The following is a 14,662-nucleotide window of genomic DNA, read 5'->3' as shown; positions in this document are numbered from 1 at the left end:
CAACTATAACTTTTAATTTTTAACTAACGTTTCTATTAGTAAAAAATAGACGTAACTTAAGAATTAACTTACGTAACAAACATTTATATTCTTATATTTTTATTATGTATATAAGAGGGTTTGTACCCTCGTTAATGCCTCGCTCTTTACACTAAATCGTAAGTTTTGTCTCAATTCTTTAAGAATGACCCCTGAATCAGAAAGGCCGTAGAGTAAATAGTTAAAATTACTAAAAATACTTTGGCATAAAAAGCGAGGTATTTATCTCCTCCTAAATACCTCGCTATTTATGTTAAAGTATATTTAGAGCCCCTCATATGCGTAATAATCTCTGTTCGTTTTAAGCTTCAATGCTACTCCTTACTTTCTCCTTAATTGAAAAAACTTTTTCATGTTTATTTTTTCATTGTTTTTTTTTATAGTAGTTTTAGAAAATCCTGCGCCCTTTTCATTGAATTTCTCTTCCCCCATGACATATTTCTCCAAGGAAAGATTTACCCACATAGCCCCCTCCCCTCAGCCCCACCCCCAAAACCCAAAAAATCCCCCTGAAAACGTCTCTACACTTCCCAATAACGATTATTATATGTAAACACTGGTCAAAGTTTGTAACTTGCAGCCCCTCCCCCAGGGACTGTGGGGGAGTAAGTCATTCCCAAAGACATAGTTATTTTGGTTTTCGACTATGCGGAACAAATTGGCTATCTCGAAATTTTGATCCGTTGACTTTGGAGAAAAAATGAGCGTGGGAGGGGGCCTAGGTGCCCTCCAATTTTTTTGGTCACTTAAAAAGGGCACTAGAACTTTTCATTTCCGTTAGAATGAGCCCTCTTGCGACATTTTAGGACCACTTGGTCGATAGGATGACCCCTGGGAAAAAAAAAAAAAAACAAATAAACACGCACCCGTGATTTGTCTTCTGGCAAAAAAAATACGAAATTCCATATTTTTGTAGATAGGAGCTTGAAATTTTTGCTTTTGACTTTTACGGGGTGTTTCCCCCTCTTTTCCAAAATAAAGCAAATTTCTCAGACTCGTAAATTTTGATGACAAAGACTAAAGTTGATGAAACTTATATATTTAAAATCAGCATGAAAATCCGATTCTTTTGATGTATATTTTAGCATCAAAATTCCGTTTTTTAGAGTTTCGTTTACTATTGAGCCGGGTCGCTCCTTACCACAGTACGTTACCACGAACTGTTTGATACCTCATTTTTCTAATTTTTCCGAATTACACCCCCCCCCCCAACTCCATCAAAGAGAGCAGAGCGTTTTCCAAGATTTCTGGTCCCCTCCCCCCCCCTAATGACATTGGATCCAGTCGGGATTTAAAATAAGAGATCTGAGCTTCGAGTCCTTCTAAATATGAAATTTCATTAAGATACGGTCACTCTTTTGTAAGTTAAAAATACCTCATTTTTTCTGTTTTTTAGAATTAACCCTCCCCCCAACTCCCCAAAGAGAGCAGATCTGTTCCGGTTATGTCAGTCCCGTATCTAGGACTTGTGCTTATTTTTCCTACCAAGTTTCATCCCGATCCCTCCACTCTAAGCGTTTTCCAAGATTTTATGTTCCGTCCTCCCAACTTCCGCTTCACCGGATCCAGTTGGGATTTAAAATAAAAGCTCTGAGACATGATTTCCTTCCAAACATCAAATTTCATTAAGATCCGATCACTCCTTCGTAAGTTAAAAATACCTCTTTTTTCTAATTTTTCAGAATTAACCTTACCCCCCCTCCAACTCCCCCAAAGAGAGCGGATCCGTTCCAGTTATGTCAATTACGTATCTACGACTTATAATTATTTTTCCCATCAAGTTTCATTCCGATACCTCAACTCTAAGCGTTTTTAAGATTTTTGGTTACCCCACCCCAACTCCCCTCAATATCACCTGATCCGGTCGGGATTTAAAATGAGAGCTCTGAGGCACAATATCCTTCCAAACATCAAATTTCATTAAGATCCGAACACTCCATCGTAAGTTAAAAATACCTCTTTCTTCTAATTTTTCTGAATTAACCTTACCCCCCTCCAACTCCCCCAAAGAGGGCGGATCCGTTCCAGTTATGTCAATCACGTATCTACGACTTATAATTATTTTTCCCATCAAGTTTAATTCCGATACCTCCACTCTAAGCGTTTTTAAGATTTTTGGTTACCCCACCCAACTCCCCTCAATATCACCTGATCCGGTCGAGATTTAAAATGAGAGCTCTGAGGCACGATATCCTTCCAAACATCAAATTTCATTAAGATCCGATCACCCGTTCGTCAGTTAAAAATACCTCTTTTTTCTAATTTTTCCGATTTAACCGTCCCCCCACTGCCCCCCCCCCCCAGATGGTCAACTCGGGAAAATGACTATTTCTAATTTAATCTGGTCCGGTCCCTGATACTACTGCCAAATTTCATCGTCCTAGCTTACCTGGAAGTGCCTAAAGTAGCAAAACCGGGACCGACAGACAGAGCGACAGAATTTGCGATCGCTATATGTCACTTGGTAAATACCAAGTGCCAAAAAAAAAAAATAATGCAAATGAATTACCGTTCAGTAACATCGCCAGGCTGTGATGCTGCGCTCCAGCTATAGCAATTGCTCGCCCGGACAAACTACTATTCAATTGCGGAAAATATATCACTATTGCATCAGCGCTATCACTTTCAGGTGCTATTTGATTGTAGTTGTTCAACCCGCAAACGTAGATCTGATCCGAACTATTAATTTTCATATACGTCGCCATTCCTCCGGCCCATACGTCATCGAACAAGGCCACCTGCTTTCGTCGCGACTTCCCAGTTTTTATCGTCAAGGCAATCTTCTGAGGCTCCAAGTACCCAGCTAAAAGAGTATAATATTATAATCATTACAATAATTATATCAATATTCATATTAATTATATTAATATCAAGTTATTATTAAATTGCTATAACAATACTTATTGTAATAATAGTATATACACATATTGTATTATTATTTAAATGAATTCAATAAATAAAGTTGATTAATTAATCAAGTCAAATAAATAACTAGTTCAGCAATCAACAATAAAATTTAAATGAGTGTCACGCCGCGTTGCAAGAGTACGGCCACATTGTCTCCAGTTGCAAAGGGGTTGCTCATTGCTCCCACTGTGGAAGGATGGACCCATACCACTAGCAAAGATTCGCGTTGTCAGAATAAATGCTGCTGTACACTTTGTGGCTCTTTGGACCACCCGTGCTACAGTTAAAAGTGCCCGGTAGCCCAGAAACTACTTACTTCTAAATGAGTTCTGAACTTCATGTGATATCTTGGAGCATTAATGGCAGTTTCACAGCGAAAATCCCCTTAATTAAAACGTTTTTTCATTCTGCTAATGTGCTTTGCCTACAAGAGCACTTTATCACGACTGTCGGTGAAAATTTACTCAAACTTGATTCATCATTGGTTACTTATTCACGCGGGGCGCGATCCTCTGGTGCTGACCGGCCTAGTGGTGGTATAGCCGTGTATGTGAAGAATCATTTGGATCCCGGTCTGTTTAGACATAGTGATTATTTTGTTGCTGTAAAAATTAAGAACTTAGTTATTGCGTCTGTTTATCTTCCGAATGATTATAGTAATGATAGATCCGAAGTACTTTTTGATTAGGCTTGTCAAGAGCTTTCAAGTTTAATAGCAGATTGTGAATCCCTAAATCTAGAAGTTGTATTGGCAGGTGATCTGAACTGTAACATTCTTGATCAGTCAAGTGGACGTGCTATGATTCGTATGTGCCCTCAGCTCATAGCCACAAAAAACAATATAGATTTTACTTACAAACATAATTCAGGGCATACGTCAGCACTCGATTTCATGCTTTGTTCTGATAATGTTAAACGGCCTTCAAAGACAACGATAATTGCTGATTTCCAGAGTTCAGATAACTTGCCAATAAGAAATTCTCTTGTTTTACCCGTTAATCTTCCGGATGTGCCCAATCCAGCTAGTACTAATAATTGGCGCGTTGTTACCGATTGGAGTAATATTGATCTTCTAGCTTTATATTTCTAATTATAATTCTAGTGATAATATTTTTCAGAAGATAAAGTTGCGTACCAGCTGTTGATTGAAATTTTATGTATTAATGATAAAGAAAAGCAAGTGTTATTTAACATTTATTATGCGGAGATTGTGCACGCTTTACGTGTAGCTGAAAAGCAAAGTGTTTCAACACGTCGGGTGCGAGCTGGTACGGAAAAGATTGGATGGTCAGAAAATTCGGAGCCGGAAATCTAAATTCTGGTTAGCTATGTGGATTGAATGTGGAAAGCCTCGTTCCGGTGCTTTGAATCAGGTCCGTCTGTACACAAAAAGATTTTTCCGGAATACTCTGAAAAAACACCAGGCTAGGTATATTAGTAAAATATCGGAACGTGCTGTCAGTAATCCCGATTTCGTTTGACGTACACTTAAGAAAACAGTCAAAAAACAATCTTGTCATAGTGATGTAATATCAATGGGTGATTGGTATGACTATTTTAGTTGCGAGTTTGGACCACCCGATCAGCCTACTGAAGAGAGGCTGAGAATATTCTTGATCAGTGCCTTTCGAATTCTGCAAACAAATTGGGTTTTGTGGTATCACGGTCGATACTCTCTGCCTGTATTTTAAAAGTGAAGAAAAAGAAATCTAGGGGTATTGATCAAATTTATGGTAATCATCTACAGGCTGGTTCGTCTCTTCTTCTTAAGCACCTAACTTTATTATTTCAAATGACTTTTTTCTTCGGGATTAGTTCCAGATTTATTTTCTGTCCGTATAATTACCCCGGTCATTAAGAAAGAAAAACCCGCCGATATTTGTGTCGCCTGTTCGATAACTTTGTGTTCGATAACTATGTCGCATGTTCTATGTAAAATCCTTGAGTTACTGGTGATTGATGATACTACTATAAAGTTCAGTTTCAAAAAAGGGGTTGGGCGTGAGCACGCACACTGCTTGATTACAAAACTAATAACCCTAAAACTAATACTACTATAAAAATAATAAGTAATAAATAATAAATAAATAATAAATAATAAAACTAAAACTACTACTAAAAACTAATAACTAATAACTAATATGCCCATGAAAATGATGAAACTCTTGTATTTGCTGGTCATGACGTGACTAGAGCGTTCGATTCTGGTATTCAAGCCCATATCCTAAAATGTGCTTATTCTAGGGGAGTTAGTTCGTCTGTGATTAGAGTGCTGAGATATATTTACAATAAGCTAAGTGCAAGAGTAAAGGTACTGCATCAGGGACTTGAAAATCTCACACCTCCTATCCCTATTAAGAAAGGTATCTGACAGGGAGTAGTGACTTCCCCACCACTTTTTAATAATAGTGTATTAATACCCCAAGAGAAAGCGCTCACGACTTGTATACTAGATGCAATAGATGTATCAATGGTTAATTAATGGCTGACGATATTCTAAATATAAGCTGTACAATAAGGGGAATTGAATCGGATTTCCGTATTCTTAATGCTGGGTATGGAGAAGTGGGTTTACCGTTCAACAAAAGTAAAGCTGAAATAATGATTTTTAATCCTAGTTCAAAAGAGCCTATTGAAACTGTTATTGGTGGTGAGTTGCTAAAGACCAGGGATTCTTTGATATATCTGGGACTACCTATTGAACCCAGTGTTCGTGCTACTCGTCAGTTGCTGAAAAGTTTTTTTGCTGAAAAAACTCGTAAATTTTATGGCCTCCTTATTCCATTAAATTATAAGTTTTGTAGAACCATTCTAGGTTCGTTATTTCCCACTTAGGTTCGTTATTCGTTTTAATACGTTCGTTATTTCCCACTTCCTTGCATTAACACTGTTTTGATTAAAGCATTATGTGAGTGTTTTTATAAGTTTGCAAAATATTTGTTGAAACTTCCGCCTTGGTCAAGCAACAGCAGCCTATCAAGGAAGTATGGAGTGGCCCAGCCCGTCATTGCCGTGCAGAAGCGCCTAGTGCAGTATAGACAAGGTCTTGATCCGACAAGTGATATAAATATAAGACTTCTGAAATAGATGATAATCTGTTGTTGATTACGTAGTGTTGTGCATTGTTTTTTTTTTTGTTTTTTTTCTAATTTTTTCTACTCCATATTTTTTGTATTTATACATTATGATGGGTAATAAAATTATAATAATTATTATTATATTAAAAACTATTAATAATTACAAAAAAATGATTTACAACCATATTTAGGCAATTTTACCAATAGTCGTCCTCATTTGAAGATTTAAACAAAGAAGCAAATAAACGATTTAACTTGCAATCAAAAGCCTCCACGAAAAAAAAAGAAAAAAGAAAAAAAAAACGAAAATTACTAATTACCAACGTCACCTTGCAGATTTTATCTTGGAAATACAATTCAAACTTACTAGATCTGCAAAGGAGCTTTTTATGATGACATTGAATCCACCGATATTTTTTAGGTTAGAACGTCAAGTCTACGCGGACATCAGTTTCAACTACAAGGTAGACGCTTCTTCAAGGACACCGGAAGATGTGCCTTCTCCAAATAGTCATCAGCAAGTGGGATTGTCTACCCTCGTCAATAGCAAATAGCCCATTCAAGGAAGAGCTTGATGATTTTTATTTACTTGATATATTTCCTAGTCTCTTGTTTCGTAGAGAATTGTAAGAGGTTTAGATCTGTTTTTTTTTTTTTTTTTTTTTTTTTTTTTTATTAACCACCAAAACTGAAAACTATTACAGCTACAGCTTATGATGACTTAACTTTCTTTATTATAATTATCATTAACTATTATGAATTAATATTACCAATCCTGATATCAATAAAATCGTAATAACATTATTATTAATTAAAAAAAAAAATCCACAAAAGAGGCTTTTCAAAGAGAACTAAAGATCTAAATTAACCCAAAGAAGAGGGGAAATTAACACAAATAATTTTTCAAGCTCAAACTAACACAAATTACCGTCAATAAACAAATATAACCCAAAACGAAGAGAAATTACAATATGTAACCAAGTCAAACTCAAAAGGAGCAAATAAATAAGGATTAACAATTTAATATATATACTGATATCCATTCCTAAAAATCTTAAAATCGGATTTATTTAAGTTAAAAAAGAGAAAACATTTAAAATATATTTTGTTTTCGGCAAAGGGCAAAATTTGATCAGACGACTTTGAGAAAAAGGGTGGATGGGAGGAGCATGGAGCCCTCCAATCACTTTTGACTCTTAAAAGGAGCACTGGAACTTTCAATTTCTACTCAAATGAGCTCCTTCCGAGGTTCCTACGACAACTCCTCACATAACAAATATCTTAATGAAAAAAAATACGAATTTTCCTTTAAATGTGTTAATAGTTCCGGTAGGCTTCTAGTCTTTGTCCATTGCTAACTTTTCCATGTTAATTTAGTTTCATATGCAATCTTGCTCTCTCTTTTGTTTTAGAAATACTTCTTAATTCAAACAATAATCCAATGACGCCCAAAACTGAATGACCTTCCTAATATGACATTTTCTTATAATTGAAAACTATTTTATCAATGTGAGTGGGCATTATAATTAAACACGACACTTATATCAATCAAATGTGATTTCCCGGATTCTATTTTACTTATTATATTGACAAAATTTGTTAACGCTTCAAAATTTATATTCTACTAATATTAATGTTTATATTATTAATGTGAAATCGGTGCTATTTAATTTAATTACAATTTATTTACAAATTAGAATAAATTCAACCTTGTTTTAGCCTTATTGAAAATAAGGTTATTGTCTTATTAAATGTGACTTTTCTTTACGATAAATTTTTATTTTATTTACTCGTCTCTAATGGACAGGGGGTTACCCTCTAAAAATATCTCAAAGAAGAACAGTTGGTATTTTCGGCATTTCAATGGGTCTTCGAAATATCTTTTTACTTACATGTCCTGGAGCCAACTGTTTCCATGAAGAGTCTAAAACCTTAACTGAAAAATACACTAATATAAAAGCTACAGATAAATTTAACTATACTGAAATAACTATAAATTTCATCTTGTATCAAAATTATGATACTACCAGTTACAACCTTTGTTCTTTGTAACGTCAATACAATTTGTAGATTTACGATTTCGTAGTACGAAAAAAAAATAATTACCGACTGTTTGTCTACTGCTCCCTATACTAGCAGCTCTACTAGAGAATCTTCCCAGTTGACCTTGTTCAGGACAGCCAAATGTGTAAACATGACCGGTTTCAGATAAAAGGACCATGTGATTTTCACCGGATGCAATTTTTGTGATTGGTACAGCAGGCAAAATTTGAACTGGAAATTCAACTTTTGTCGAACTGGTTGGAATTAGACCCAGGTCACCACTTGCAGCTGAAAAGTGGAAATTCACGTTTAAAAAGTCAATAATTTACAGCTTAATTTTTTTCTTTTTCTCCAGTACTTCTTTTTTCAGAAGAGAGTAAATCTAACAAAGAGACTAATCAAGAGTAAAACTAAGAAGAGAGCAAGATCTAAGAACTGAGTCTAAGATCTTTGGAGTATGTTTAAAAATATTTTCGGGTATTTTAGAGAGGTTCTAAGCTCTAAGCTTTAGTCTAGTATTTGGAGTAAAACATGGTTTTACTCCAGAGACTAAATGGCTCAAATAAGTCATGGGTTCCCCATCGTCTAACTTCGCGAACAACGGTCGATTACAATTATGAGCTTTCTAATCATCTTTTTTCGTCAATGGGTACTCTGCAGTGGCTTTGCCACTACTATGGCAATAAGCTCCCTGGTGGCAACCTGGTTTGCATGTTATACAGCCTAGCCTTAGCTACCCTAACCTGGAGAAGTCCAAGTGAAAAACTTCAGTCTAATACGGCAAGTGGGAACTTAGCCTTAAAGTACACTGATCTTCACCTTATTTGCCATGTTCCGGAATAAGTAGCTCGTTTAGGTTGAGGGTTACCCAGTTATTGGCGTCTCCATCAATTACCTTATGGCACCTAGTCAGATCTTCGACGGAGATACTTAGAAAATTTTGAATTGATATAGCATTAAGCTCCCTAATGATGCCGTGGCCTGCATGTTATTCAGCCTAGGCTCTGTTGGCCTAGGCTGGAGACATCCAAGCAAAACAGTCTTTATACATGGAGGGGTCATTAGTCTAAAGTTTATTTGACATCTCCCAGATTAAATAACTCGGTTGAATCCAGGACATCCAGTGCTCTAACTTACATTCAATTATATGCCTTAACTTTCTAGTTGTCTAGTCCAAGCTCCAAAGAAGACTTTGGGGTTATGGGCATCTCTACCATCTACCTGACGGCACCCAGCCTACAATACTGTTCAGTCTAGACTCAGTTGACTTAGGTTATAGACCTCCAGTGGGGGGGGGAATAGCTTTTAAAGTTTCCGTGGGGTAAAGACCTCAAGAAACTCGTCAACTAGTTTGGCATTACACAGCAGGATACCCCATCATTTACAATTATTCTTAAATCGTGGTGGAAAACTACAGTAGTCTCATCATAATCAATCGATCTTGAGAATTAGTTTATGAAAGTAACAATTGGATCAAATTCATACTAAAATTTTAAAGCACATTATTTTAAATTTATTTGATTATTTAATTAATAAATTATTAATAAATTAATATATATTAATATAATTAATAAATAATTAATTATTTTTATATTTAATTATTTTAAAGCACAAATCTTTTAAGAAAGGCAGGTTTAATTAGTCTATGGGACACGTCAGGCCCTTTGCATTAGCTTTGACCAAAAGGTATTAATTTATCTCGAGAGTTATTTGACCTTCCTCACAGCCTAATCAGGACTCTGCTCCTAAGGGAAAGGGGTATCTATAATCACTCCAATTCAAAACGAACTGTTAAAGAGGAGCTCGCTCTTGTTTCTAATATTAACGTTCAACTCCACTTAAAACTGATTATCTCACTTGGTTTACCTCCTTCTATTTCTTTCACTCCCTAACTCCCCGTAAATTGTTTTACTCGCTTTAACTAACTCTACATACTCTCTTAATTTTAGTTTGATTTTTATCTTTTACAACTGTTGTCTATATCTTAACCATTTTTGACTTTGATTTGTTGTATTTTTTACTCTTATCAATTTAACCCTTAAAAAATTTGCTACTGACCAACGAACTGTCTTACTGCTAGCTTAATTTTGTTATTAATTCAAGTTAGAAGTTTCTTTAAGTGATTTTAATTTTTGACAGACATACATTGTCTTGATTTTTTTTATCAAAATTAGTGTATGTCACGCAATTTTTTATACTAATTTAATTCCTCTAACAATAAAATAAAGTTCATCAAATTTTGCCAGCACGAGCAATTTTGATTAGTTTTTTTTCATCTTACTCCGAAAAAAAAATCGACTAAATCACAGCATACCTAATTAATTTTCGAAATAATAATGTCTAGGTGCACGAGATAAAAGACCATTTTCACGAGGATGCGAGCTCGATGAAAATACTGTATCCATGTGAATTTGTGTTTCCGCGCTGAACTTGTGTTTTTGCGCTGAATTTGCGTTTTCGCACTGAATTTGTGTTTTCGCGTTCAATGAAAGTATGTTTGTTCTTCCATGCTCCTCTAATCAAGCTCTTGTTGAAATTGATAAAGAACTTTAGTTCAACTCTGCCTTCCAACAAGAGGAGAACTTGATAGATAAATCCACCTTTTAGTTGAACAAATGGCTGTTTTCACGAGGTTTGGAGGTGAACATGATAGCCGTCCAAAGGTAAAAACGCGTATATACATGAAAAGTCACTTTCCGAGTTAGATATAACACTGCATTCAGCTCAAAGAGGCGAATTGAATGGTATATGGAAGAATATCCTAATAAAACCCTCTGCAAATATTTTTCTGGCAAAAACACGTATCTGCAACATTTTGCCCCATTTGCCAAAGTTGAAAAATCGACATTTAGCAGTGTCAGCGAACTTCGGCATGTATTTTAAATGCATAATTGGAAAGAATACCGTCTAAAACAAACCCTAACAACTTTTCACTTCAATACTGTGTCTAGTGTAGCGCAATGGGTGGGAAAAGTGCCGCAAAACTTGAGAAACTTTGAAGATCGCTTTCTCGGAAGAATGAAAAGTGTATATACTCTCATCCTCGTGAAAATTGGGCCTAAGAAAACTTGATCTCTACTTAGAATTTTAGAATTAAGTTAAATCGAACTAGGCAATTTCCGAAATTTAGGGGTTCCCCCGTCCATCAATGAAAATGAACTTTCCTTTCGTTACTCGTTATAAAGCAGAGTATTTTATTTACACTATAATTGTTGTTGCTGATGACGGTGAAGAATGATGATGGTGATGATGATGAAACCCAACGCTGTTATTATCTAGGATCAATAGAAATTGACACTTATTATTAAAAATTGATCAGCATTATGACAATATTTTTTATTGTATTGCTGTTCATTTCGGCAAATGAATAACTCACTGGTCGTGAAATACAAATCGTCTTATAATTAAATTATTGTTGTTTGTTATTAGATTATTGTTAAAGTTACTTACATTGTAAACTGACAGAGAAATAAGGGCAAAGGAGATAGAAAAAGATTCAACATTTATAGGAGGAACTACTCTTCAGTGTGAGGGTAGTGCCCTTTAATAAACTTACATTTGAATATACCCCACGCAAAGACCCGTCCGTCTTGTAACAAAGCAGCAGAATGAGCATCTCCCGCTGAGATCATACAAACTCTCCCAGGAAGTGGTACTTTTCTGGCTTCAAATCGGTCTTCTTCTTCTTCTGTAAGTCGTCCTAAGGCTCCCTCGTCATTGTTGCCAAATGTAAAAACCTTTTAAGAAGATATGAAAATGATTAAATTACACATATAAAATTGTTTTAGAAATTAAAAAGCCAGAAGTGGGCTTTGTTAAGAAAGATAAGCAAAAAGAAAACTTAAGGAGATATTATTCCGCACAAGACAAAAAGGAAATAAATTTAGACTAATGATAAATTCAGCCATTAAAACGGAAAAAAACTATCTACTAACTATCTAACTTTCTATTTAACTATATGCTTTAATAGGGTTTTCCTTTTTTTAGCTTCTCCTGGAAAAGAATGTGAAAAACTATTTATAGTTTACGCATGGAGATAACGCAAGATAGCAGATCTTTTCAAGAAGGCAGAGGTATGGGAGATCGCTTGCTCCCATTAACGATTTTTTTAGCATGGGAGGATAGTTACTAAGTTAATATTCGTATATTGTTGAAATTGCATTATCTTGAAGTTTATGAATTTATTACGTTGTACTCAGCTGTACAAGTTGCTAATTTTTTTCCTTTTTTTAGGGGGGGGGATGCATGATTATGTTTGCTTTATATAGTTTGGGTGTCGGAGGCCGATTAAGTCATGCTCCTTTTATTTTTTCTCCTTCTTCTGTTCCCATTTTATTTGATTTGTTTTTGTTGTGTTTTATTGTGTCTAGTGTTTTACAGTCTACAGCCTTTAGGAATTTTCGTAATGAACGCATTTTTTATAAATAAACTCAAATATTTTTAATACTACCACCTGAATGTATACCAGATACTATAGAAAAATGACTGCAATGCGTGAGCAGTTAAAAAATGGACACAACAGATAAATAAAAATAAAAATCTTATAAGAGTAAAAATTTAGTATAAACTAAATTTTTATTATAATCACCTGAATATATACCGGATACTATAGAAAAATGACTGCATCGCGTGAGCAGGTAAAAAACTGGACGCAATAGATAAATTGAAAAAAAAAATCTTAGAAGAGTAAAAACTTAGTAAATTTAAATCTTTATTATTACCACCTGAATGTATACCGGATAGTTTAGAAAAATGACTGCATTGCGTGAGCAGATGAAAAACTGGAACAAACAGATAAATAAAAATAAAAACCTTATAAGAATAAAAGTTTAGTACAAACTAAATCTTTGTTATTACGACCTGAATATATACCGGATACTGTAGAAAAATGACTGCATCGCGTGAGCAGGTAAAAAACTAGACCAAACAGATAAATTAAAAAAAAATCTTAGAAGAGTAAAAATTTAGTAAATTTAAATCTTATTATTACCACCTGAATGTATACAGGATAGTTCAGAAAAATGACTGCATCGCGTGAGCAGATAAAAAACTGGACCCAACAGATAAATTGAAAAAATCTTAGAAGAGTAAAAATTTAGTACAAACTAAATTTTTATTATTATCACCTGAATGTATACCGGATAGTGTAGAAAAATGACTGCATCGCGTGAGCAGATAAAAAACTGGACCCAACAGATAAATAAAATATAAAAATCTTAGAGGAGTAAAAATTTAGTACAAACTAAATTTTTATTATTACCACCTGAATGTATACCGGATACTTTAGAAAAATGACTGCATCGCGTGAGCAGATTAAAAACTGGATCTAACAGATAAATAAAAATAAAAATCTTAGAAGAGTAAAAATTTAGTACAAACGAAATTTTTATTATTACTCCCTGAATGTATATCGGATACTGTAGAAAAATGACTGCATCACGTAAGCAGGTAAATAACTGGACCCAATAGATAAATTTAAAAAAATCTTAGAAGATTAAAAATTAAATAAATTTAAATTCTTATTATTACCACCTGAATGTATACCGGATACTAGAAAAATGACTACATTGCGTGAGCAGATAAAAAACTGGACCCAACAGATAAATAAAATATAAAAATCTTAGAGGAGTAAAAATTTAGTACAAACTGAAATTTTATTATTACCACCTGAATGTATACCGGATACTGTAGAAAAATGACTGCATCGCGTGAGCAGGTAAAAAACTGAACCCAACTGATAAATTTAAAAAAATCTTAGAAAAGTAAAAATTTAGTAAACATAAATCTTTATTATTACCACCTGAATGTATACCGGATACTTTAGAAAAATGACTGCATCGCGTGAGCAGATAAAAAACTGGATCTAACAGATAAATAAAAATAAAAATCTTAGAAGAGTAAAAATTTAGTACAAACTAAATTTTTATTATTACTCCCTGAATATATATCGGATACTGTAGAAAAATGACTGCATCACGTAAGCAGGTAAATAACTGGACCCAAAAGATAAATTTAAAAAAAAAATCTTAGAAGAGTAAAAATTAAATAAATTCAAATTCTTATTATTACCACCTGAATGTATACCGGATACTAGAAAAATGACTACATTGCGTGAGCAGATAAAAACTGGATCCAACAAATAAATAAAAATAAAAATCTTAGAAGAGTAAAAATTTAGTACAAACTAAATTTTTATTATTACCACCTGAATGTATACCGGATACTGTAGAAAAATGACTGCATCGCATGAGCAGATAAAAAACTGGATCCAACAAATAAATTAAAATAAAAATCTTAGAAGAGTAAAAATTTAGTACAAACAAAATTTTTATTATTACCACCTGAATGTATACCGGATACTGTAGAAAAATGACTGCATCACGTGAGCAGGTAAAAAACTGGACCTAACAGATAAATTAAAAAAATCTTAGAAGAGTAAAAATTTAGTAAACATAAATTTTTATTACTACCACCTGAATGTATACCGGATACTGTAGAAAAATGACTGCATCACGTGAGCAGATAAAAAACTGGACCCAACAGATAAATAAAATATAAAAATATAAGAGGAGTAAAAATTTAGTACAAACTAAATT

At 34.1% G+C, this 14,662-nt stretch overlaps 1 protein-coding gene across 2 annotated transcripts in view; it reads right to left on the bottom strand.

Moving 5' to 3' along the window:
• LOC136032294 (regulator of chromosome condensation-like) overlaps nucleotides 1–14,662 on the bottom strand; it is a 61,460-nt gene that overhangs the window by 22,784 nt on the left and 24,014 nt on the right. For both annotated transcript variants that reach the window (XM_065712568.1, XM_065712567.1), the window contains exons 4-6: nucleotides 11,623–11,803; nucleotides 8,130–8,354; nucleotides 2,549–2,842 (exon numbers count right to left, since the gene is read on the bottom strand). In XM_065712568.1, the coding sequence (XP_065568640.1) occupies nucleotides 2,549–2,842; nucleotides 8,130–8,354; nucleotides 11,623–11,803 (700 nt within the window). The remainder of the gene's footprint in view (nucleotides 1–2,548; nucleotides 2,843–8,129; nucleotides 8,355–11,622; nucleotides 11,804–14,662) is intronic.

The sequence above is a fragment of the Artemia franciscana genome, chromosome 10 (genome assembly GCF_032884065.1).
Source record: "Artemia franciscana chromosome 10, ASM3288406v1, whole genome shotgun sequence".
Lineage (NCBI taxonomy): Eukaryota > Metazoa > Arthropoda > Branchiopoda > Anostraca > Artemiidae > Artemia > Artemia franciscana.
The sequence above is the reverse complement of the archived record's forward strand: the minus strand, read 5'-3'. Positions and strand labels throughout refer to the sequence as shown.